Raw genomic sequence first — 27,185 nt, forward strand, 5'->3', positions numbered from 1 at the left:
TATTTTAGCCAATTTTTCTTTTACCGCAAGAACAATGACTAGCAGCAAGAAAGATCAATATCCAGCTCTCGTAGACGGGGATGTCGTCTTTGTTGTCTATCCAACTTAATTCTGGAAAGAAAAGGATTGCTAAATTGCTCTCTTTTTTCAACCACTTCCGATAAACTCGATTGTGCGTAAGTGAAGCAAAGCTGCCACAGTGGCACTTTCGAGACAGGCTGAAAACACCCAAAGATGCGAACAACCAAATGCAGCAGTTACTCTGGAACACTCTGTGAGGTTTAACATAATGTCATTTTATAATTAAACGAAAGTTTAGGGTCAGCCCTTAAGCTGGGCTAGATTTCTAGTAAATTACAGTAAAGACTTCCTAATGTTTTAGGAAGCTTTGTAATATGTCTTAGCAAATAGAGTGCATTTACTTTTTGTTCGCGTTCATGTGACAAAGTTGTCGAAATATAATTACTAGAGAACGAAACCTTCCAGATTTTAAAAAAGATGCTAAAAAATAATACCTTACGTATTGGAAGTATGCTTTAAAGCTACAATAGCCGCGGTTGCAAGAAGCCACCTAGCCAGGCACACGTAAAAACAGCTACAAAAACGCTACAAATTACACGCGCTGGGGCGATCAGTAAATTGGAATCTTCTGTGTTATCGGCTGCCGACAGATATGGCATACACTGAGAGCCTGACTGCAATCGTCACAGCAACCGTGACCACACAGGAAAAGCACATCACGCCGATGGTCCATGCAGATGGCACATTGGAGGGCCTCTTCGAGCTCATGAAGCCGAGCCTCGAGCTCCTTCTGAGCCTCACTGCTGCAGTGTGTGTCGGCGGCTGCTGCGATCTGGCTCGGCCCTGTGCATAAATTCATACGGAACTGGCCATCACTTTGCGAGACAAACTGAAATTTTAAGAGTAAGCGATAGAGCTGACGTCACTGAATGAACAAGAAGGTGAGCAACCGAGACATCTCTTATCAGCCAGCCAGCCAGCCAGCCAGCCAGCCAGCCAGCCAGCCAGCCAGCCAGCAAGCCAGCCAGCCAGCCAGCCAGCCAGCCAGCCAGCCAGTCAGTCAGCCAGTCAGTCAGTCAGTCAGTCAGTCAGTCAGTCAGTCAGTCAGTCAGTCAGTCAGTCAGTCAGTCAGTCAGTCAGTCAGTCAGTCAGTCAGTCAGTCAGTCAGTCAGTCAGTCAGTCAGTCAAAGTTAATTTCACATCAAGGATGTGAGGAGTGAGCGGTGACAAAAAGCCCCTATAGGCTTTACATGGGTCCGCGATCCCTGCACCAGCTTCATTGTGCACAAAACCCCATAATCACACAAGCTGCAGCACATGGAAGGCCAGTGATATGTTTAAATAAAGAGCACATTGCATCAAAATATACATGTTCAGGGCATCAATAAGGACATAACGGTCAAACATTCAAACGATCAAGAGGGAAGGCACAACAGCAGGTTGACTTAGTACAGTAAAGAAAGAATCGATATATTGTTACTGTTCTCTAATTACAGTTCATCACAACTGTTTAAGATTAATGACAGAATAAAGGAAAACATTTGTCTGTCGTAGTTAGTTCGCGTTCGCGGTAAACACCGATTCTCTCCAATGCGCGTATTTTATGGGCGTTATCTGCATATTAGTCTATCTACGACTAGTTACCTACAAATAGTGCAATGATGCAACAAGTTAATGCGTGACATAGCATGAGCGACGTGAATTTTCGATATACTGACTATGTCGTTGGGGGCGTTTTTATTTCTTTATTTTATTTGAACCCCCAGCAATCTCTAGGCGGGACATTACATGAGGGTAGGACGCAAGAACGCAAGTTAATAATGTTTTGTGGTAAAGATTAATAACCGAGTCTTGAAATCAGAAGGATCACGTATTATCGCTAGGCCGCTAGGAAATCAATAGAACCCTTTGACGGTAGTTTGTAATTACACGCTATTGGTACGGCCGCTGTGAAGGCCGCATTGGAGGTCAGACGTTCTCGGCCCTTAAGAATCCAGGCAAGAACGCTTCCTTAAGTTCGTATGAAGGCAATTTTAGTTGCAGACAGCCTGCGCAGGCATTTGACTGAGCTGCAGGTACCCTATGTTCCTCGGCCACATGTAGGGAACAGTGGCTAGGAGAGCTTTTGCTGTTGGCCCACTTTGTAACTTTGTATGCACAGCAAAGAATATGTCTAGTTCTTCCTTTTTTGGCCAGAAGTATGTGTGCTACAGGCAATTAATAATAACTTGTACCGGCCCGTACCAAGAAAACTGGTTTTCTAGTGCTGAGACGAGAGGGCGGTTATCCCACTAATGACTTGAAAATCCATTCGACGACCAAACAAAATTGTAAATGCACTCACCATCCAAATGCCTTTGGATGAGAGCAAGGCTGAAGGGATTGAATGTGTAGTCACAGCCGTCGATATTGACGCGAACGTCTTGGCTGTTACAGATCTCAGTGACCGTACCGGTGCTTCCAAGTACCTGCAAAGTATAAGAGGTAGCAGGTGTTTCACAGATGATGGATTCCGCATTGTCAGAACTGCAGGTGCCCTCCGATGTATAAGGCAACAAAAATTCTGGCAAAGAGCAGCAACCAACTCACTCGGGAGATAATTGAGGCAGGTTTCATTAACAAGCGACAAAACGTCTGCGTCAGTACACCCTCAATAGCCCTGTTGGAAAGAGTTTCACCTTCTCTCCGATTCACTTTAAATTCTTGGTGCCGAGGTTCCTTACGCGGCTCCTTTTCAAAACCCATTGTTTTCGCCACTGTTCTTAAAATATCTTTGTGGACGCAACTTATATTCGTTTCTTCTAGTTTTCATCCCCCTCTTAGCTTTAGCCATCATTGCTGTTTTAGGTCGATTTTATGGTTAGCCTTAATCCCCTTTCAGGCCGTGTTCATTGTTGGCTAGCATTGCATCATTTTAGGCCGTGTTCTTCGTTGACTTTCATCGCTCGCTTTTAGGTTGTTAATTGTTTTCCCATTCCAACCACCCTTTCACTTCATTCTCATTATGCATGTCTTCATGCCGCTGTCTGAGATTTTAATGTCTATTTCGTGTCTTTGCCTTTTGCATTTTATTGTTTTATCTTTTTATCCCTGTCATCGCCGGCCGCAAAGGACTGCCGGTGTATATAGATAGTTCTTTTTCTTTTTTTTTGCGAAGAGTTGTTATTGCGTCCCTTCCCCTGCCCCTCTCCCCTTCGCTGCCACGTCTTGATTTCGGTGTAAATGGGGGTTGTGCCTGATGTTTGGCCAACCGGAGTGGGTCGGACACCATTGTGTCTTTTGTGTCTGCATGGTGTGGGTTCAAAAATGCGCCTGCGCGCATCCCCTGCTTTTTCGCTCGTGTTTTTTGTTTGCTTTGAACTGAGAATGCGCCCTGTAATCACTGCTAATCTTGGGTCACTGTATAAAAATGTGCGAATCGCCTTCCTTTGATAATAAAGTTGTTAGTGAGCGCACTGTGTGTCTCGTCCTCCTTTCGTACGTCGTCTGCCAGCGCTTCTGTGTTCACAATGTCAAACCAACTCACCCAGCAACACACCCTGATCAAAACTATCAAAACTGCGCTGTTTTCTCTGGTCAGTGCCGGTGCTGAAGCCCTAACTTTATGTTTACAACCTGGGGTTCTTTAAGCGCAAGAAAATCTCAGTGCACAGCTGTTCCTCCTCTTCACCTCCACATTCCATCAAATATTTACCACTAACCCTCTGTGTTTCAAGACTCCAAAGCCACTCAGGAACCGCATTTAGTGCAGCTAATGTCTTGCACAATAAAGCACTCAGCCAAAAAGAATTTCTGAGCTACGCTCAAATACGTACTATACAAAAGATCGTTTTGCCGAGAGTTTACGCGCTCATTTTTGCAGTCTCAGCAAACGTCACAACGATACCGCTCGGAGACGCTGAACGGAACAGTTAAATTTCAATATCCGTGTTCTTTTAAATCGGGAGTCTGTTTCAGTGACGTCACGCCCTGAAGCGTGGCTCCTGTCACAGCTGTCACGTGGTCGCACCGTATCCGACGGTGTGCGTGGGCCTTTCGAAGCGCGACATTGGTGCGTGTCGGCGGGCCGGTTGCATGTTTATTGGGCATGTCGACGCCCCGAACACACGCGCGAAACTTACAGGGTCACGTGACTAACAATTTCACACCAAGATCGAAAGATTGCGCTGGTGTAGTTCACGACGAAACGGCTGAACACTTGATACTTTTCTGTAAAGGGCTTCACCCTACAGTGGAAAGCCGCGGGGCTGATTTATCCAAGGCATTGGGGTTTAAGGACGGCGAAGGGATAGTAGATTTCAAGCGGGTAGAAGTAACCAAGCGAAGGTTATCTGATTGGTGGCTAAAGTCAAGACAAGAGTAAAATTTCACAAGTCATGGCTAGGTGGCTTGAGCCACCGCCCGATTTAAAAGGTTCAGCCGTATCCATCTATCTATCTACGAGAGGACGGTGCGTGTCGCCGCCGGCGCGCAGGCTATCCATGCCTCAACTTCAGCCCCGGCTCGTGTTTAAAAGTAGGGCGCAGCCGAAGGAGAAGCAATGTAGAGCAACACCGACTAGACTTTCAAGGCCTCGTCACGCCAACTCCTGACCTCACAGAGTGGAGGTCCATGTGGCTCGCCGAACTTTAGCAAACAATGTGTTTAAATTCGAATTCAGCATCGCGGTATGGCTTTTACGACGTCCCTTTTTGTCACCGGCTGCAGCCCGCTGTCAAACCTGGCAACAAATGCTTCTTTCTGCCACGGCCGCCTCCAGATAATAACGCTCATCACTTGTCTAGCGGGAGCGCTTGAGCCTTCAATTCGAGTTACGGTTGCCCGCACCTTCCTCCACCTCGTGACGTCACAAAGCAAGCACTACGGCCCTGAAAGCGTAGCCGGCGTTGTGTAGAAGCAGCAGCTGGAGGTCAGCTTCTCACCGGGCGTGGCGCTGGTTTCACAGCTCGCGAAAGAGAAAGGGCGACGAATTTCGTCTTACACTGGGGACATCAGTGTTGTAGAGGATTGAATTCCATCGACTTTTTTGGACAATCGGCCCAAAGCCTCGAGCCTTGCACTGATAGCGACAGCTGTCAAGATATCAGTTTCTGCATTCAGTTTTTGCTCGCTAGCTCCTCTCAGCCTTACGGCTAAGCATGTAGGACTTTTCCAAGTAGCCTTAAATGATTCTTCTTTAACTTTGAAGGAGGCAGCATTCACTGCTAAGCATTTTCCACATTACAGTCATTTTTCGCATTCGGTGCAGCACAAGAGACCTGGCGTCGGCTTAGTGCCATGGCAGGCCAAACATTCGTTGTCATTTGTATCCGAAATATTTCCATGTAGCGTACCAAGAAATTCACAGCACTACAAATAAGCAATGGCAGCAGCGAAGCACCGACAGTTGCTCGATCCAGGTAAAAATGCACAAAGAAAATTGTGTCCACCTTGCAAAGTGGCAAAATTCACCTCTTGAGTGCGCGTCCTTCCATCGCTGCCACGGCGGCCAAAATGATCCGAGACGCTCGGCATATAATCAGGAGGAAGTTCCGTAAAAAATACCGCTTGGTGGTAATCCATGTGAAGCTGCACCCAAGAATGAGTTACGTTACGTGTGCGCTAATGTGCCATAGATTGATCTGATGACCAGCATTGGCTTGTTCTAATGACTTAAAAGGAACTCATGAAAACTTGAACACTGGTGTGTTTCATCAATAACTTAACGATGATTCTCACTTGACGTTTCAAATGTGTTTTGCGCCTTTCGAAGATTTAAGTGCTTTCCCTTGAATTCATATTTTATAAATTCGGCATCTGATATGAGAGTAGGTATTACAGTGTATTTTCTCGGACAAGAGGTCCCTGCTCAGCTTAAAATGCAATCATTTCTCACCAGCTGACTCCAGTCGTGCACTGACCTGACAGACTAACTGCTGCGAATGATGCTATAAAGCGAACCAACCGCCACATAATACAACACTAAAATCACGACAAAAGGTAGCTAGGCACGTGATATGTATGGTGCACTCCAATTCGTACTGATGCCAGAGTTGAGATAGTCAGTTTTAAAGGAGTACGGGATGTTCTTATTTTGGCATATTACTACTAGCTTGTGTGATGCAGCCTGAGCCTGGACTTCTCTAGTAGAAGCGTTGCTAGTGGTAAACAGTGTCGTTCCTGTGTCCGCTGCTTGAAATAACGGAAAGCAGAAACTGCAGTGGCGCTCCTTGTTGTGAGGATGTAGTAATGTGAATTGTTCCAGTTACTGCAAAAGCGATTCCAAATTGTACCGAAAGACTACACCAACACCCCTGTGGAGCAAGCTTAGTCGGGTCTTCGCTACTGCGCATGTCACCTTTCACGTGATTTCACGCCACGCCGCGAGACCATGCACGTGACAGGTTACATCAATATCACGTGATATGTTAAGCCAGCGACGACGCCACTCACTAATCAAGTGAGGACCAAGGAGCTTCCTGTAAAGAATAATTTAGCGTTCTCACAGTTCTTTTTTAAACGAGGTGATTTTATTTAGGAGAGTTACGTGGACTGGAGAGGTTGCTTTGCCTGCAAGCTTTTCGAAAGCACGTGTATTTTCTCGACATGTAGCCATATTTTGTTTGGCGAAAGCGCCGAGGGTAAGTGCATTTTGTACATTCTAAAAATAGATATAAATAATGCGTACGGGAGAACCACGCCTGTCTATAATTAAGGAGCCTAACAGTAGCTGCTAAAAAGTTAACTATTCAATATTAGTTAACCAACCTGCTAGTTAGCAGGTCTTAGCGTATTTTAGTGTAATATACCGCTTACAGTGCCATGCCTAAAAAAGTGCCCATCTAAGTAGAACGCTTTGTCGGTCTAGTTGGTGCAATACATGGTAGTTGCGCGAAACACACATACTCAAGACAGGGTACGGACGAGCGCAGCACAGAACTTGTTGTCAGGCTAGTTAGTGTAATACTTCCGACATGGTAGTTGCTCGAAACGCACACACACACACCCAAGACAAGGTGCGGGACGGGCACCAGTGTTGCGCTCGTCCCGTACCCGGTCTTGAGTTTATGTGTGTGTGTGTGTGTGTGTGTGTGTGTGTGTGTGTGTGTGTGTGTGTGTGTGTGTGTGTGTGTGTGTGTGTGTGTGTGTGTGTGTGTGTGTGTGTGTGTGTGTGTGTGTGTGTGTGTGTGTGTGTGTGTGTGTGTGTGTGTGTGTGTGTGTGTGTGTGTGTGTGTGTGTGTGTGTGTGTGTGTGTGTGTGTGTGTGTGTGTGTGTGTGTGTGTGTGTGTGTGTGTGTGTGTGCGTGCGTGCGTGCGTGCGTGCGTGCGTGCGTGCGTGCGTGCGTGCGTGCGTGCGTGCGTGCGTGCGTGCGTGCGTGCGTGTGTGTGTGTGTGTGTGTGTGTGTGTGTGTGTGTGTGTGTGTGTGTGTGTGTGTGTGTGTGTGTGTGTGTGTGTGTGTGTGTGTGTGTGTGTGTGTGTGTGTGTGTGTGTGTGTGTGTGTGTGTGTGTGTGTGTGTGTGTGTGTGTGTGTGTGTGTTCCGCGCAACTACCATGTCTAAGGTAGTGCTCTTCTAACTCAAAAAGCTTATTTTTAAAAATTGTGTAAAGTCGTAGGTGAAACACTCTGTACATAAGAAACTTTAGCCTGGTGCGTTCTGGGTTGCTTTCAACCGCCTGTCATTCTTCACTGCGCACAGACATCATCAGCGACAGGGCGCGTATGCATTTCACCCCTGCCGAAATGCAGCGTCCACAGCTCTGATTTGCGCCTGCGAGTCTGTATCGAGCAGTGGAAAATTTTTCACCGCTTTACAACCGCTTTAAGCGCCGGGAAGCGCCAGTCTCGCAAAATAAAGACACTGATGTAGTGTCACACCTCTGCTCTTGGCTCAAAGGAATCGCTGTCGTCGTACTCAAGGCTCTCCAGGGTAGGCAAGTCTTCTACGACTTTAACCATGTCGCCAACTGAAAAACTCGGCACCTGAAAGCAGTGAATTATTAAAAGTTAACACGTATCGGACGAAGCGCGTTCCAGGCTAACGAATTATTTACGCGTTGTGACGGCTGTTTCTACTGGCCTACGACGCAGATGTGTTCAGTCATCAGTGCGCGCTGTACTGACAGTGTACTGTCGACAGATTTAGCCTGCTTCTCTATGACCACGCGTAATAGGAGAAGATAGCATTGCTTTGGAAAGCATTTACAGAAATATGCAATTCACCTATATCGCAACCACGATGCTAGGTGTAAATAATTTACTGCTGCGAAAATCTTCCTAACTTCCAAAATTCGTTTTGTAGCGAGATCCCTTGCCGTACTCCGAAGATTAGTATTATGAGAAGCAATTATGATAAGAGTAAAACAATTTCATTTATTGAGTGAAGGCAATTTGATGAAAACATTTTAACTACATTTTTGAGCCGGCGTCAATGTAGCCCCGTAGGAATATTTGCGGGCGCCTCACTGACTATGGAAATCTCTGTGGGGAGCACAAAATTTTCCTGCAAGATTATCTCACTTCATTCGGCGGACTTTCTATTACAAGATTGGAATTTCTAAAACTTTTCTCTGATAAATTTCTCTGAAATAGCTTTCGCCAACACCTCGAACACTCCATAGATGCATTCTGCAGTACAATGACAACTCCCGACCAGAGCATACAGTTAATTTTGCCACGAATACAAATAAAAGGGCAGAGAAAGGATATACCTTTATGAGTGCAGCAGGATTGATGCTCCATCTTTCGCCTGTCCCAAAACACACCCTCACATCCCCTTCGGACGTGACATCTTGAACGACACCTATTCGGTTGATAACCTGTAAAAACAAAACGTAGCTCAGACTACTGCGAAGAATAAGCAGGAATACGTGGTTCTTTACAAAGACCGAACAAAAAATTTGGCTGGCTTAAGTACGACTTGAACCTAGTTATACGAGCGAGAGCTCGTAGAGCAACAAGGTTTCACTTGGTTTAGAAAGAGTATAACTGTCGTGGAGTACGAAGTCAATTCAGCGGCAGCAGCCTCAGCTGCCAGCTTTCTAACCCTCCTTTCTGGGTTATACTTGCGTTGCTTCGCTAGTCGAGCTTCTCGTTCTTCATCTGTCTCAGTCGCCAACGTAACACGCTCTTTGCTCAGAAGTTCTTTCCGGCCAGCTGTATCGGCCGCATTATCACACTCAGTCTGGCGTCTGTAACCAAGAGTTGACGTGCTCGGGGCGGCGCGAGCTACATCCATGGTGAGAGTGAGCGACCAGCGCCGGCGAAGCAGCTGTTAAATTCCCGCTAGCCACGTGGTAATGTAGGAAAGAGGCTCCGCGCGACCACAGCGGCGACGCATCTCCGCAGCGTGTCACGTGGCGTGACACGTCACAGGGCATTACCTATTATCTCCGCCATGAAATATTACCTATTACCTGCGCAAGACTTTTTATGAACAATCGTTAATCCTTGCCGCGAGATACAGGAAGCCATACGAAAAGAATTCAGATATGGGCGATGCAACGAAGGCATTTAAGACTTAAAGATCGGAAAAAAACACAGCAAAAGTCTACTGCCAATCTTCCCCAAGTGCGTCAACCTAATGGTGTAGTATGTTAAGCAGAGAGAATATATCGAGATTTAAAAACTGAATTTTTTTCTATTTTTCCCATTTGCTACCCTTTGTGAATAGCTGACGCTAGGCCTCGATCCGAATTTGCTTTTCGTCACTGCCCCAAGCTGAGGGATAACGGAATCTTGAATTCGTTTCAACCTATTTCTAATGAAGAAAAGCATAAATTAAAAAGAATCATGGTATTTTATTACACCAGCATCATAAACCGAAGCCGGAGGATTGGTTTGTTGTCACCGAGCTTTCCCAGATGTCCCATAGACTCTACATCGAGTCAACCAACAAGTATTGTCCCCGAATATAATTAAAATTTCTGCGTGGCTGAGGACAGCGAAGGTAGCGAGTACGCGTTACTTGAACCATGGTGCCGTAAGGAACTGAACACCTGCGACTTCATATTAAGCTTACCGAAGGTAGGCTTGGAGCATGTAACGCGTGCATAGTTAAACGTAACGACCGATAGGCACGGGACGCTGTGAACAAACTCTCACCTCCGCCATCTCTGGTACCCAGTCTCCGTGCCCGTGCTGAAGAAGACGAAATGTTTCAACATCCATTACGACACCTACGCGCGCACCCGTGAAAAACTCGGTGTCACAGTCATCCTTGAGTTGAATGGGTGCTGCGATGAAATAAAATGGAACCGTGAAATATTTCATTTTGCGAAGCTCGCGTTTCAAGTGCTTCACAAAGGTTTCGGAGGAGCTGCGCGGCTTACGCGCAGGCTTAAACCATGAAATGTTTTTAGCTCCCATTCTCGGGATTGGAAACGTCAGCGGTATAAAGAGACCAGTTTTTCTTCCTGCTGCTCTAGGCCACTAGGACATCGCAGGAGCAGCTCTAGCAGCGTGTTCAACTTTCAGCCTCTCGCGCTTTGATTTGGATATCGTCGTCTGTGTCATCTTTTATAAGTTTGTTCTGCACCGCGTATGTTTGCGAAGACCCCGAAAGAAAACTTGGTTTAAAAGAAAGCAGAAATGCAGCTACCATTTTACTTCTCAGGGCACACCTCAATTCCGCTATAAGTTATCGAATTAAGAACGGTTTGATAAAAAAAAAAACAGAAGAATAATTGCCATTTTGGAGAATCCAGAAGTGATCACGAGCGCCTGAGATTCTTTGACGTGCACTGACAGCGCGCAGCATTCGGGTATCTTTTCATTACGCCTCGATTGAAACGTGACCTATGCTGCCAAGAATTGATCCTCAGGCCTCCGTCTGCAACCAGGCGCCTTAACCATTAGGCTTCCGTGGTGGTTGCCGCTGAAAAACGAGCATTACGGCACTTCAAACACCGAGAGCAACCTTGTGAATGCAGCGAGGGAAGTTTAACCCGATGCCTAGTACAAAAAGAAAAGTGGCTTGAATGCAGTAGACGTTCTAGAAACTGTAGAGACAAGCGTGACCCAGCACGGACCATGTCACGAAGTATAGCAGGTACCGCCGGAATGCGCTGTCGATCACGGTCCAGGTGCACCACTTACCGACCGCGACCATCTTTCTTTCAGTTAATCGCGTCGACGTCCCGGATGATGGAGCCGCAGCGGCGACGTCAGCAGAGTCGAACGTCGCAACGTTGTGTGTAGCACATGTTCGCGACACCTCGTCAAAATTGGCACGTGCAGATTACTGGTCACGCGGGTCACCGCGCAAAAAAAAAAAAAAAAGAAACTGCAAAGGTAGCCGAGCGCGCTGTCGGTTGCTAACAAAAGCTAAGGAGAGAAAATTGCTTGATTAGAGGTCTCCTCAGCACTTGCGCGTGCAGGTACCATTGCCTATGAACAGAACTATAATCGCCACACCTTGCAGTGCATGCCGTGCGTACATCTATTTTCAATGATGACATTGACTGCATTTTTTCGAGTTGTTACCTTTGTCGTGTCCTGTATATTACTAAAATTTTTCCTGAAATTCTAATTACCTGAAGAAGGTCATGTCAGAAATGACCCACGGTCAATACGGCGCGCAAAATTAAATCCCAATTGCTATGCTTTAGAAATACAGCTTATAGAGCTTCTTTTTTCTGCTTTTGTCGCTCATAAAAGTCCACCGATGATCACTTTCCATCGACAACGGGCCTTGAAGTGATTTAAACAAGATATAAGTTCCTTTAATAATATTTTCACGTTGTAGTGCTTGAATATTCATAAATTTAGGAATATTCTGAAACAGTTCGGGTACAAGTGCAGTTCAAAATTTTCGCTGTTTTATTTCCCCGTGCGGGTACCTGCACCACACCCGTGATCAACGCTGTTATTCACTTCGTCTATAGCTGATGTTCGCTTTGCTCTTGATGAGTGCACGATAAATACACAAGAGTTACTTCGACACAGGTTGCACTTTTGCTCGCCTTATGTGCTTGGCTCTTGTCTATACTCATGCGCGAAATCTTTAACAACGTGTTCATATAACTATCGCCCGATGGTTCTGTTACCTTAATTAGCAGAAAAGCGTAGAAAGCAATACTCATTGAGCGAAGAACTCAAGCAGGCAACCGGAGCTCGTTCGGTGCAACCTTCAATACTTACTTGCCATCTTTAACACTGAGAGACTTCGCCACTTTGTTGCGTGTAGATATTACGTGTTGTGTATAGATAGGTTTTTACCTACATGAGAGGTCGATATAAGTATTTCTGGTTAAAGATGATTTATAATACAGAATTTGTCACGAATTGGCGCGCCATTCTTGTAATGTCGACTGGCCAACCGTTAACTAAACTCCGACTTTCTAGATCCCCAGTGATCAGAGAATCGCCACGAAAACATTGGTTTGTGTGCATGCCTATGGGCTTACCTTTGTTGCTTGCACCACCTTTCGGCAACAACACAGCACCAGATCTTACTGCGGTCAACGACTGGAGTCACTCTTTATATAGCTAACAAAACCACATAAAACAGCAAAAGCCAAAGAGGTTTGCTTCTCTCAAAATGAGAAATAAATGCCATGACTAAGGAACAGTCTAGCTGACATATCGTTGAAAAAGCTGCTTGAGGCTGCTTTCCGAAGCTTGCAATCTCAGCCGAAAAGGTCACCTATTAGCGGCATATGATCGACGTATACTGTGCCCCCTGCTGCACTCTCGACAAACTTGAGGGCGACATCACCGCCGTGGCCTACACTGTACGTCTCCACGTCGCCATCCGGCCATTGAACCCTTGCTGTACTGCGGAAGGTGCCACTGGGGCCGTCGCGCACGCTTAGCACAGTGCCGATGGTACAGTCAGCACCTGCGTGCAAAAGCGAAAAAGCATAAACTACAATACACACATCAACTCAAGCTGAAGTTGTCACTTTACGCACTGTGACGTGGCATATCTTCAGTTCTACCGTGCTTTACACATAGTTTTTTACCGCTCTTGTGATCGTACAACGAGCAGCCAGAGGCACTAAGCCTTTTCTGCAGCCACTCGGTCCTTCCCTTTCTTTCCTTTTTTTTTCTTTCTTCCTTCATTTCTCTCTTTCTTTCTCCCTTTCTTTCTTTCTTTCTTACATCACAGACGATGCTAACGTGCAGATTTTCATTTTTCCAAGCCATGTGCCACGTGGTGGTAGCCACGGGAACTAGAAGCGGTTGTCCAAAATTACTGGTAATGATTACCATGCACGTAAACAGTTCGAAACCCAACACTAAAAAAACGTATCGGCTAAAGTTTGTAGCGCTATTCTGAATTGGCCGAGAACATGTAGCTTCTGAACCTTTCAGCAGTGCTGATAAAATAAACTCATTGAATGCAAAAGTTATGCGGCCTGCTGTGCTGATGCGAGATCATTAAGGATGCAAATCGCCTGTCACACAAAGCATGGTTACCGTCCTCACCATCGTCATCTCCTCTTTTCCAGTGGGGTCCACGGACAACCTTGGCTCTTTCAAATATACCTCGTACAACGCGTTTCAATGATCCCTTCCTCGGAGCCACTTTTATCCTGCAGTAAAACACGTTACGCCACTTTACCTACTTCAAGAGGGACCGCTGCTAGCGTCAAGGAAGAAAACTTCCTGCAAGGAAGAACCTTATTAAAGTACATGGAAAGTGGAACAAAATATCGTACACAAAGTGGACGGTACAATTCCTTCCTGCCGAAAGCCATTAAAGGCTAACCAAGTCTTATAGACGCCAAGTATAAGAACCCTATACAAATGTCCCAACACAAAGTGATAGTGCCGAATATTAAGCCGGGCACAACGAAGTCACATTACATGAAAATATTCAACACTTACAGTTCGACAGTGAGCCATATACCGCACGTTTCAGGGAAGACAAAGTAATTTTCAAAAATAGAATTTTTGTTGTGAAAATATTGCTTTTGCGGCAGAGTATTGCCAGTGTTGGCGGACAATGGAAAGCTGGCGAATTGTCTTAAGTAGTGAGCTGGTTAACGAATTTCTGACAATTAATTTCTGCAGCGGCGGTGGCAAGGAGGGCGTTGTGACCACCGCCGTCCTTTTGTCAGACGCAGTTTAACTCAGCTACTCAAGAAACGCAGACACGGCGAGGCAATTTAACTGCAACCATCGCGCCCCTGCTGCTATATCTAGACGTGCCGCTGGAACCCCTGGGCCTCCATTAGGCTGCACCTGCTTCAAGAGGGACCGCTGCTAGCGTCACCCCGCTCTCACTGCTGGAAAGCGTCCTTGGTCAGCACTCTACGCAAGCCACTCGCCACTTTTGCAGCGGCGGTGACAAGTAGCACATCGTGATCACCAGCGTCATTTTGTCTGACGCAGGTTAGTTTTTGTCATTCATTTTCTAAAATCTAGTGCAGGCATTGCCACAATTAGCCTGCTGAAGTTCTGAGTGTTTGTTTTTCACTGCTTTGAGATGTCTGGACAAGCTAAAACATGTCAGGCATGCTCCAAAGACTGGTCTTGTCATGTGCTGCTCTGAGTGTGCAAAATCGTCTCATACGGGAAAACTTTCAGGCGTCAAGAAGTCTGCGGCTAAAACAGAGGATTCCGCCTTCTTTTAGGGGTGAAAATGTTCAGCATGTCATTCTGCCCGCTTGCGAAAAACAGGGAGCAAAGTAGAGGAAGAATCTGACATGTGTGCCATCTTGAGCGCAATTCATGCTAAGCTTGATAAATTGGAAAATCTTCCGAGAAAAGTTGAAAACATCGAGAGGTCAATGCAGATCATGTTAGACAAATACGATGAGGTGTTGTGTCAAGTTGCCTGGGAAGACTCTGAACTGAAAGATCTGCGTGGAGAGCAGCAGTAGATATGAAATTCACCAGTATAAAATGGCAATGAATGATTTAGAGTGGAAAAGGCACCGTCAAAGTGTAGTTATTTATAAAATTCCAAAAAGCGTCGATGACGATTTGCTGTCGAAGGGGAACAAGGTGGCACGCGCTGCTGAGCTTCCGGAGTGGCAGCCTGGTGAGGTGGGCGCTTTGCACAATGCGCTGTCCAATGTACGAGCATGGTTCCGGAGAAATGCCGCAATGATTAATGGGGTAAAGACTAAAGCTGTAATGTTCAGAGCAGAAATCAAGAAATATAGCTTTTACGGGAGCTTTAACATGGGCGTAAACGAAGTAATGACAGATGTAGTAAAAACGATAGGTTTTTATTTTAACCAATTTATGTTTTGGGATCATCATGTGGCTTATATAGAAACGAAGTTAGCTCGGCTGCTTGGCGACCTTCGGAAATTCGAATGCACCTCACCGACCAGGACTAAGCTTCCAATTTGCCAAACTTTGTTTTGTCTATATTCACCTGCTGCAGCCTAGTCTGGGGCAGTACGACCATTTCCAATTGAAACAAGCTTTCGACATTGCAGAAAGGCGCGTTAAAAGCTATAACCGTTATCCATACAAAATCGCCATCGAATGATTCATTTTCCAGATATAAGATTTTAAAAGTGACTGACACATACGATCACCGTGTTCTAACATTATACAAGTCCCAGTTACACTGTAGCAACTGTCTCCTTTCTAACATTGATCAGTTAGCAGCAAATACACAACATTATAAGAAAGGGCACCATGAATACTGCCACGTCGCACGTCCGCTCACCAACTGTGTTTTCCAAGCATTAACGTATGTGCTACCTTCAACACTAGACAAATTTGCATTCTCCAGCCAATTAATTGCTTCATCTTCATTTAAGCATATACAAGACTTGTTCCTTCAGTCTCTGTCATGGACAGGCTCCTCTCAAAACGTGTGTACTCTCTAATTCTCTTCCGAGTTCACGCCGATATACGTGCGTTCCATGATATCATTCCGAAGTATTTGATGGCTTTCTTTGTGTTTATTTGAAGTTCTTGCTTTTTACTGTCAATGTAATTTTCTCTTCCATGTCGGCGTAATTTGTAACCTGTGTACACTAACATGTGTTTTCCACCAGCTGTTACCAGCATTGCCATGCCGAATACGTATAGGTGATGGGAGGTTGTCAAGCCGCATAATGCGGTTTTTTACTCGCATTCATTCCTCGAGCATGTGTCACTTGCTTGGAAAAATTAAACTAACAAAGAAAGAAAGCAAAGAAAGATACTATCACAGCCAGGCAACTGGCTGCTATTAGAGATTTGTAGCCGGTTGTTAATAACTGACATATCAATTTTTACAATTTCGAAAACGCGAGTTTTCCCAGCGCAGCGGCTCGAAAAAATTTCGCTACATCGTGCCAAAATACATGCGCTTTCGAATGCAGGCGAAGCAACCTTGCCAGTGCTGTAACTATAGTCAAAAAAGCCAAATTTTGTAGAGCCATAGCACCAATGGTAATGGCGTTTTCTAAATTTTGAAAACTAATATGGCTATTACTAACAACCGGTTACAAATCTCCAAATGCAAGGAGGCACCTAACTCTAATATTTAAAAAATAAACTATTAAAAATTTGTTATCCAGCTTACTACTTTAAACATTTCACCGGCTTTCCGGTGCCCGCCAACACTGGTTGTGCTATGCTAAAAAGCTATATTTTTACCTCCAAAACATACTTTGACAGTTAATTAACTCTCTGTGCGATGTCAGTGCATGTTAACGATCCCCAGGTGGTCGAAATTATTCCGGAGCCCTCCACTACGGCACCTCTTTCTTCCTTTCTTCTTTCACTCACTCCTTTATCCCTTCCCTTACGGTGCACTTCAGGTGTCCGCCGATATATGAGACAGATACTGCGCCATTTCCTTTCCCCAGAAAATAATTATTATTAATAATGAGAGTTAATTGAAGTCTTCCGTGAAGCATCTGGTAATATGCGCAACGGAGCTTAATCATGCATGGCATGGTTGAGCGTCACTCACCCCGTGGCACCGGGAGCATCGTAGCGAAGGAAAGCGTGGTCCAGGCTGTGCTTGTCTGCCATGTAGCAGGTGTGGCAGAGTTCGTAATCGCAGCACTCGCTGCACTTCCAACGAGTGCCACCGATTCCGCTCTTGCAGCAGGCATCGCAGGTTACGCTTGGAAAATGAATGCCTGAAGCAATAACACAAGACGCGTGCGGTTTTCATTTTCTCCGTATATTTATAATTTTTCTTGAAACAGAAAATGGTGATGCGTTTAACGCCTTCAGTAAACGCAACTGATTATCGGCCTCCTCTTGTTTCATGATCACGAAACGACGTGAAGACTTTTGCAGAGCGGGCACTGTGCTACGTAAGCGAAGGGCTAATATATGATGCAGAAGCCTAATTGGAGTAAAAAGGAGCAATCTGTCCTCTAGCGCTACATCCGTTTAAGATAAGAGAATTCTGACCAAGTTCCGAAATATATATCACTTAATAATCGAAAAGCTTACTCTCAGCAACGGCGGTACATTCCCACTGCAATGCAAATCAGCTTGATACAGTTAGCAATTGAAGAAGGGTTTCAAACGCAGCACCGCAGGTCTTGGAGTTAGCAAATACAGGAGGTTGAAACCCAGGTTAAAATCTTAGTAACTTCTAGAGCCTGTAATGTCCTGAAGGTTGAATTCGTTTCCATTAGCAACCATAAATATTCGATGCTTTTTTGTTATGGTAATCTGCCTTAGGGCTTGGGCAGCATACCTTGCCCCGTAAAAGGACTGCACAAAAGGACAGCGTACTCTCTTTTTAGTCCTTTCCAATTAGGAGTGCATAAGAGACGCAGTAAGGGGGGGGGGTGAAACAGGGGTTTTCAAGAGCACAGTGTGCAGAGCCACTAGGCCGGCAGCGGTAGCAGCAAAGGCACCCGACGATCGAAGAAATTCAGGATGCAGTTGTTCTGTCCTGGCTGCGCTAAAGATGGTAGACTAATTTCTAAATACCCTCTTAAAACACCGACCACCCTGGCTATCGTGGAAAATATCATGCATTATCTCGAAGCGTTCTGATTACGTTTCCCGAAGCAGACACATAGTGATAAAGCAGCGCAATGGAGGCGCTATCTGAACATAGAAACACAGACAAAAGGTTTTTCGATAGATGTGGTTTGCTTGGACAAGGAGATGATTTGGAGGAGGCAAGTCACAGAAGCATAAATATTAGAGAAACGCAGCATCAATGAAGCAGCGTTCGATGTCCTCTGCTGAGATATGTGGTTCTCTAGAGAACAATCTGGCAGAGAAAGTCTTCTGCACAAGCTCCTCCAGACATCTCGTGTGGTGCAGTACTTACACTGCCGCACCGAACACCTGACATCCGAGTGATGCTTTATCACTCATCATTTTTCGCACAGGCACCAGTGCAGAGTCAAAGAAGAGTAACATGTGCTCAATGAGCGTCCAGGAAAAGTATGAAACTTGCCCGCAGGCCCGCTGTCGTATAGGCGCAGGTCACAAGGTCCCGTCCGGCTGACACGGTACCTCTCAATCACTCCATGGTCCCAGGCAACCCAGACTGGTGACGGCTCTGCTGCGTCGGACAAGGGATGCTCGACCGCAATCAGCGTTCCCACATATCCCTCGCCGCCATCTTGGCTGTCCCATTTCCAGTCTGGTCCACGCATCACTCGTTGCCCCAGTCTGGACGCTGTTCCTACCAGTTCAAAAAAAAATCGCGCCGGGGAGCGAATTTGTGGGTAGAGGAATGAGCAAGACATGTATGTAGAAATGAGCAAGAAGAAAATCTGTTTGCAAGAACGAAAGCCCGCAATACATCTCTTGCGCTTATCAGGAAATCGCACCAAGAGTAGTCATTTTAAATCGTGGAACAAAATTTTTTATAGATAACGAAGATTGAAAAAGAAAGGTGATAACTTCTTTTAAAATTTCTGTAGACACTTCACTAGGATTTAGCCGTAGCACCTTTAGACCGCGGAGATCCCATTTAAAGGGCTGGTCTAAAAAGCTATCACTATCACTATAAAGTAATTCAAGTATAAATTCATGGTTTATCCTGTTGTCGAACCAAGAGAATTAAATATATCTGTTCACTCACATGAATAGAAACGTCCAAATTGACATGGACATCTCAGGCCTTGGCATCTGTGTCGCGATCGCTCCAGCACAGACAAGAGTGGATTTTGTGCAGTCTTGAGTTTAAAGAAGTCGATCTTAAAGCAAATAGTGCGTGTCTTCATTGAAGAGAAATGCAGAGAGCACCTTCATGCCCGTGTACCATGAAGGCATCGGAGACCAAATGTTGCTTAACCAGATTTCTAATCACCATGGACATGGGCAGGGTCTATCCTCCTATTTGAAATCTGTGCTGGATTCATGGTATATTTCACTGCCAGAAATGTCATTTGTAGTCATCTTTTTCTGACATCCAAGTCGAGCGCCTTGCACAAATTAGGAGGCAGTCTAAAGAAAAGTACTGATTGATTTATTTCTCCCGCCGCAGTGTTGTGGGGAATGCAGCTCTTAAGATCTTGCTGCAAAAAACTTCTCGAGTAACATTGGATCAAATTTCCCAGATTACCCTTCGTGATGGCTTAGTGACTATTGTACTGTTCAGCTGAGCCCGATGTAGCTGGTTCTTTTCCCGGTTACTGCTTCCTCATCGCGAAAAAAGTGCGATCCAGAAACCTTTACTTGGTTTTGGATTACTGAGGTTTAACGTCCCAAAGCGACTCAGCCTATGGGGGGCGCCGTAGTGAAGGGCTCCGGAAATTTCGACCACCTGGGTTTCTTTGCGTGTCACTGACATCGCACAGTACACGGGCCTCTAGAATTTTGCCTCCTTCGAAATTCGACTGCCGCGGTCGGGAAAGAACCCACGTCTTTCGGGTCAGCAGCCGAGCGCCATAACCACTGAACCATCGCGATGGCCCACAAAAACCTTTGTGTAACCAGATGTCTCTGAAAATTAGTGGCCACCACGTAGCACATGTTAATCCACTGGCCTTCTATCTCATGTGACTCATACCCTCTCCATTAGATGTCGCGCATGCAATTCACGAATCAGGTTATTATGTTACTATTATGGTAATCTTCTTCACGTTGTTTCGCTGCATGTTGTCTTAAATCGAAGAAATCACTTTGCGCTCTTCTGAAAACACTAAGTACATCGTTTTTGACACTTTGTGTTTAACAACTACCTTGATGTTTATATAGTGTGTGCTTAAATTATAGTCCGCATTATATAGCACATCGTGGTGGCCATATAAAATTGAAAACAGCACTACAACCGGTAAAAAATTATTACTTACTGTTTGGAAGGGAACTCTCTTGTGCTGAGGAAAGGCTCTGGATTGAAATGTTATTCCCCATCCTTCAGAGGCCCTTGGACGATGCGAGAATCAAGCAAACACCTTTTATAGCGGCAATGTTTCCACGCTGCCAAACAATCTGCCAAACATCTGCATCCTAGCTAAGCTGAAAGTTAGTTGCACAAATATTTTGTGCGATTATACCTCATCGATCACCTTCGAATTGAAGGTAGAGTGCTAACAAACGTTATTATACATTGCCGTGTGAATCCAGTGTTTTGTAGGGAGCCCCTCAGGCGTTTTGGCTTTCTGTGCTGAAATACATTCTAAAAAATTAAGCGTGCATTTCTCGGCAAGCAATAAAAGAGTAATGCATTTATCAGCATAGAATGTGTTTCGTTAGTACCACTGAAAATTATGGCCGTTCACGCCTTGTAACTTGAATCATATGAGGACAGCGCAAAAAACTACAAGGAGCAGGGCAGTAACACTGATGACAGGGCGGGCGCTGTGTTCTCCATAACGTGCTGGGTCGCTTCACAATAAACACCGTCCCCGTCCTGTCTTATGTGTTATTATTGTGTTCCGTGTCCTCTTTTGCGCTGCACTCTTATAATTCAAGTATCAACCAGTTAGCCCAAACACAACGTTTAATTAAAAGCCGTGCAAGTTTCTGACGTCTGATCTGCGAAAATACGTGCTCGATTATGAACTTGCGATGACCAACGCGCATGAGTAAAGGTTTAAATCCGCTCCTTGGGGAAACATTTCTATCCATTCACTATTAAGGCCAGAAGCTGGCTTTCCGACAATACCGCTTCAAATATAAACGTGCGGGTCCCTGCTGCAGAAGAAAACCCGCAAATTAAGTGGACACTCTCAGGTTTTTATATCGAAGCCTGGCGCAAGGATTCGCACAATCTGCTGCAATTAGTGTCCTGTGGTGTCACCTGTGCATCCTGCATGTCTGGTACAATTACCTCAACACCATTGACATTGACTCATAGGTACAGCATTAAGTGCAAGTTGCTTCGATATAATCCCATGTAACAGCCCACCTAAAGGTGAGGCGTTCTGTATATCCGGCTGCAAACCTTGAGTGATTGATATTCAACAAAAAGTGGTTGCGTGATTCCAAACCAAAACAAAGAAAGGCGCGAGTAGAGCCGATGTAAGCGTAGTTATCAGCAATCAAAATGACGAGGCCAAAATGTTGTTACGCAGTAGCCAGCCGAAGAATGAGGCGCGATGAATGATGGCAAAGAGATGATTTAATGGCCGCCAGTCTAGCGCGAACGCTCCGTCCCGCGCCACTGCTAGCTTCGTGTTCGTGACTGTACCTAGTGGTGATTGTGGTGGTGGTGGTGGTGGTGGTGGTGGTGGTGGTGGTGGTGGTGGTGGTGGTGGTGGTGGTGGTGGTGGTGGTGGTGATGATGGTGGTGGTGGTGGTGGTGGTGGTGGTGGTGGTGGTGGGTGAAAACATTTACTGACTATGTACAAGGAGGTGTTTGGGCCCAGGCCCTATGTCCCAGGTCCTCACAAATCTAGGTGGAGCTCCTATTCCTGAGCCCCAGTGGCGTCTAGCGCCGCTCGCGCCCTGGCGACCAAGGTCTGCTGGGAATGTAGGTCATGGCAGCTGAGCAGCGCCGCCTCCCAGGCCTCCCTAGAAGGGTAGGAGACGAAGGATTGGGAAGGGTGAGGATTGGAAGGGCAGGCCTAAACCATGTGGAAAACGTCCGAGAACGTCGCTCCACACAGGCTGCAGCCACCATCAAATTCAGAATTGATGTGTTTCAATACTGCCGGGCACAACATTGTATTTGTAAAAATTTTGAGAAGGAGCCGTTCATCTGCTCTCCGGAGACTCTTACAGGATTACGGAAAGCGACGATGAATGTCCTTATAATATGTAGTGATGTCTTTGAATGTAATCAGAGACTGGGTAGGCTCGAAGTAGACTTCCACCACCGAATGAAAGGCACGGACCAAGAGGCGTGCGAAACGGTGACGGTTTGAGAGGACGGTACAGCAGCAGTGGCAAGGTGGTGAATTGCTGGCCGCCAAAGTGAAAGGGATGAACGATCGAGTACTGGACCACGAAGCTTCCGGGCCGCAGGTCGCCAGGAGCGGAAAGCTAAAGCACTTGGAGGCGTCGAACGGCATGAGCAGAGGGAATGTGTTTTCACATGTGAGGCCTGTATCGGGTCGGTGGAGTTGGTAGATCGGGTCATTGCCTTGGCTGGAGTTCGTCGTGTCGAGTGGCCGGGGCGGGGTGGGGGACGGGGCGGGGGACGGGGAGCGGCACAGGTTGGGGGAGCAACAGCTAGGTTGGTTCGGGTCTGGCAGGCTGGGCCTAGCTCATCGCACAGCCAGCTGCACACTGACGTTTTCGGCAGGCGAAAATTATTCTGGAACTCCTCGTCTATCTTGTCAATAAACGGCTTCTGTCGGTCATATTGACGTTAGTCGCCACTTGAAGCGACGGCCCGAGCTGTTGCTGCTACTTCTACTACCGATGTGATCGCCATGACAGTCCCGAGGGGACTTCGAGGCTTTCAAAACTCGTGAGTTTGGCCTGAGTTCGCCGGTCGTTCAAAATCACATGCCGCGCCCGGGGCGTAGCGTGTAAGTCCTATGCGCCTACACTCTACGGTTGGGTCATGCCCAACAGGCTTGTCGGCTTCAGAAAAGCCGTGCTGACAGACACCGACAACCTGGACAGTCGAAATATAACAGCTACAACGGACGTGATCACTGATGAATCTCAGCACCGCCGTCCAAAACACGTAAAGCATCGAATGTCCCAAGTTTCTTTCCTAGGACTGCAATCGCCATGAACTTCCTAAATATTTAGTAGAGATAAAGGTGGCAGCCCTACATTTCATTCACGAAGGACGCCCGAGGCATGCCGGGAAGACGTGGCTTCGGATTAGCATCTGGTGGCTTCTTCGCTGTTCTAACTTCTTGACTGTTAAACGTTGCTATGGAGCTCACGTAATTCTCCAACAGCATCCTACCAGAGCTGTCAGCTGGAAGTGTTTCCCTGACATCAATGATAAATCTGAACTTGGCGAGACGTTACCTCGCCGCGTGGAGATTCTCTCTTCACCGCAACTCCGACAGATATCACTACCGTTCCCTTTGGTCGGCGTCACCACTGACGCGCGCAAATCGGCTTTATTGTGAAAATATCAAGCGAGTGCTGCATGAAAACGTGTCAATTGTTCTGACGTCTGAATTCGACCTCCGTACGCAGTTTCTGCAGGAACGAGAGCGTGGTTTAGCCGGGAAGTGTCTGTTCGATCTGACGTATATCACGGGAAATGTCAGCATTTTTTTCGAGCAGCTAGGAGTAAAAAAAATTTAATGGTCCGCATCGACAGACAATTGAACCGAACAGGTTTAGCCTGTTGCAGTCGCCCATTCTTCCCGTGTAAAAGCAGCGCCTGTGGCGGTATTTCCCGGTAATAACTCTTTTCTGTGTTCTGCACGTTTGGCCGCCGCTATGTCTACTCCTCCGCAGCGCCTGGAATCTGTCGTCTCCTCTTCGCCACTCACGGCAGAAAGTCTCAAATTTTTGGTAACTGCCTCATGCTTAGTTCTTTATCAAAGCTGCATTACATTTAAAAAAACCCTTAATTAAGCAAAAAAACGTTCTTAATAACATGATCAGCAATATCATTTAGCGTTATCAGAATAAAGGAAGCGGCTGGCACGGGAATGCACCGCGCGCCTGCAACTGATGAGAGAGAGATAGTTCTCGGAAAAGGGAACACGTCCTTGACACGCATTGCCTTTGTGCACCCGAAAAAGGAATCGGAAACGGCTTCCGGCTTGTGGGCATGTGTATAGCAGATAAGTCACGATATTGCGATTTCCGATATTGCGTTCATAACGTTAAGTGGCGTTGGCGCTTTGCTATTGCGCTGGCTTTTGTGTATGAAGCGTGGAAACGGACGCGTAGTGTGCCGTCGTGGTGATATACGTCGCTTTATCTCGACCATTGTCTGCTGCGGTCGCGTGTAGCGCCCTATCTTCGTTTGCTCGGTGTCACCGCACAAACTGAGGTAAACCTCGGGTGAGCGCAGAGGACGGGGCGTCCTTAATAGCAACCGGGGCCGAATTTTCCGTCAATCCTGAAGCTTCTGAAAAAGCTAAACAGCTTTCTTTTGTATGAATCCGGTCGAGCTAAGTCGGATGGTAATGAGTTACTAGGTAACCGACGTCTACTCCACGCTGAGCATGCCCTTTAATTGCATTGGACCATCAAGTCACTAAACCTGATGAAGGGTGGTGATTTGGGCTTACTGGTACATCACAGAAGAGGAAAAATGCAGCGCAAAAAAAACTCATGGATGACAGAAGAAAGACGAGCACAAGCGCTGTGTTTTCTTGCGCTGCATTTTTTCTCTCACTTAACTTAATCACAATATTTAAAAACATTGGTTAGGTGTTGGCCTAATTAAGTCTGTAGGAGGCGATGTCCGGTTTGGTATAATGTTTCCAGCGTGAAAACCCTGTGATTTCGTTGTTTTGCGGGGTAGGTGCCAATATGTCAAAAATGTCAAAAAATTTCACCGGCTAGAATCCATTAAGAAAGGGTTAAGAAACCCGTACTCGATTTTTAGTCGTTAATCTCGGACAGAAGGGCTCACAGAAACGACGAATTTAGGAAAAAGTAGCCATGCATCACATTCCGAAATATCGACCATTCGCAACTATCAGCAGAATATCTCTCAAACGCCACAAGAAAAAGGAAAATCACTCCTGTTGCGCGGAACTAAAATTGTGCCCAAGCACTGCAAGGTACAACGAACAACAGGTAATAAAAGATGTTGACACTTTTTCTGGAACACGGTCAGGTGACATATTTTTATCCTAGACATAGCGGAGACTTTATGCTGTAACAAATAAACATATTTACCTACGCACAAAACATACGAAGCAGGAAATATTTCACAAGCAATCTGCATAGCCCCTCAAACCATAAAAGTGTTCAAGGAAGGAGTGCGACACCTTCGAAGCACTGGGAAACAGACTCACAATGTGGTCAATCTCGTTGGCTTTATATTAAGAAATAGCCGCGGCGAAAGCTATAATATTACCGTAAAAACCAATTAAGCAAAAAGTTAACAAGACAATGCGCTGGAGATTGGAAAGGATTTTTGGATATTTACCGTTTTCCTCCGGCTACTTAACAAACAGCAGTTTGGCTGTAAGACACCGAGCTCAGGCAGCCGCAAGACACCTGTTGGTCAAGTGCAAAGTACTAATCGAATAGTGCAAAGACATCGGTTGATGTCTCTAGCATAAACCTATGGAGCTACATGAGGAATAAAAAGTTTTCATAGCGGCACCTCGCTTCCCCTCCGCCAATGTGAAAACTCGTAAGAAATGTAGCAGTGAGTGCACCTCACCACGCATTGTCTCGAGTGTTTTATCTCTTAGCGGCTATGAAGGTTCTGGGAAACAAAGATATGCTTTCGTAGCGCTGAAAATCGCGTTATATTTCAAGTGTGCAGGGTTGATACGTCGCGATAAGGTGCGTTATCTTGGAGAAGGAAGCAAGGGCACCGACCCAAGTTGAATTACAAAGGTATGCGTCCTTCTTCCCATAGATAAGATACAAGCATGACGTTGGCACAGGCATTCTTCATTGTAGAAAAGGATGGGTGCTGTTGCATTCGACATCTTTTCGGGCATAGCTTTGTCACATTTGTTTCCTCCAACCACGCTTTCTTTGCTCTTTACGACTACTCCGGTTTCGATAAAACACTGACCACAAACAAGTTTTCATGATTAGGACGTCATATCTTTGAGGCCCCCTGCTGAACTATTGACAGGGAATACATTTCTTTCTTTGCGACGCATTTCTTCTCAGTTAATTCAAAACAACGCATCAACTAGTGCAGCCGACTTGGCAATTGAGAATACTGTGTATGATTTTGAAAGGGCAGATGTAGCGTGTTCGAACTCAGACCTCGGCCAATTTGATGAGCTGTTTCTGAAAGAATGCTACGATAGATCTGCACCGCACAATTGGACACGGTTCTATGACGAGATTAAAACGTTCATGGAGTGATGCACTCGAAAAAAATTTATCTCGGAAAAAAGCGATAAACAATAGCAAAATAGTGCCCGAAGGACACAAAACGTTTCCTCAACAAGAAAAATGCGCCTGTACGCGAAACCCGAGCTCCGAAGCACGGAAAGTTCTTGGACTGTGCACCAGGTGTTCTCATACGTTTTCAAGCGAAAAATCAAGCATGAAAAACAAACTCCTCAAATTTGATTCGCCGAATTTTCGAAAGTTTAATCCGAAAAAAAATTTGGAAGCTGACTTCTCCTGAACCGACAAGACAGCTGCCCGATTTTGCGTCTGAATCCGGACACTCATATGAAACTGAAATTTGTGATCGGCTCAACTCTTTCCATTGTAGTACGTTTGAACACGAAGAACCTGTGTGTATTCTAGTTCACCTTCGGATTTAGTTTGCAGCCTCACCCATGCCTTGTGCACTTATCAACTACGAAGGTATTTCTCAAGGGACTGACCGTTTACCTTCGTATTCCAGCGCAAGTCCTGATGGCATCACCATTATAATGCTGAAAATTGCGAAGCACTGCCTTTCACTAATACTTAAATGCTTTTTCTGCAGCCTTTTGACAATACCAATATAGTTTATTGGAAACTTGCGCATGTGATACCACTATTTAAATCACATGATGAAAACCAACTGAACTACTATAGACTCACCTCTTCAACATAAGTCGTTTGTATACTCTTGGAAAATTATTTAACTTCCACGTCATCATTTATCTATTAGATATCAATGTCCTCCTACCGAACCAGCATAGATTTCAACGTGGGCGCTTTTGTTAATCTCAACTCTTTAAATAAACTAAACATTGACCTTCACTAAAGCTTACTTGACCTTGAAAAAAGCAATATTATCTTCATATATTTTGCGAACGCTTTCGATCCCGTCCCTCATAAGCGGCTGATA

The 27,185-nt window shown here is 45.7% G+C and overlaps 1 protein-coding gene across 2 annotated transcripts; it reads right to left on the reverse strand.

Moving 5' to 3' along the window:
* Positions 1–520: 520 nt before the first annotated feature.
* Positions 521–25,577, reverse strand: LOC144107850 (E3 ubiquitin-protein ligase MIB2-like). Of its 2 annotated transcripts, XM_077641067.1 has the most exons (12): positions 25,356–25,577; positions 20,179–20,251; positions 18,333–18,563; positions 16,872–17,043; positions 13,430–13,536; positions 12,645–12,839; positions 10,103–10,233; positions 8,710–8,817; positions 7,877–7,981; positions 5,473–5,589; positions 2,366–2,489; positions 521–864 (listed from the first exon to the last, which is right to left on the reverse strand). In XM_077641067.1, exons 2-12 carry the CDS (start codon positions 20,237–20,239, stop codon positions 632–634), a joined length of 1,584 nt encoding a protein of 527 aa, XP_077497193.1. In that variant the 5' UTR covers positions 20,240–20,251; positions 25,356–25,577; the 3' UTR covers positions 521–631. The 2 variants fall into 2 exon arrangements, with proteins under 2 accessions (XP_077497193.1, XP_077497194.1); XM_077641068.1 differs by lacking the exon at positions 5,473–5,589.
* Positions 25,578–27,185: the final 1,608 nt, after the last annotated feature.

This window comes from Amblyomma americanum, chromosome 10 (genome assembly GCF_052857255.1).
Source record: "Amblyomma americanum isolate KBUSLIRL-KWMA chromosome 10, ASM5285725v1, whole genome shotgun sequence".
Classification (NCBI taxonomy): Eukaryota; Metazoa; Arthropoda; class Arachnida; order Ixodida; family Ixodidae; genus Amblyomma; species Amblyomma americanum.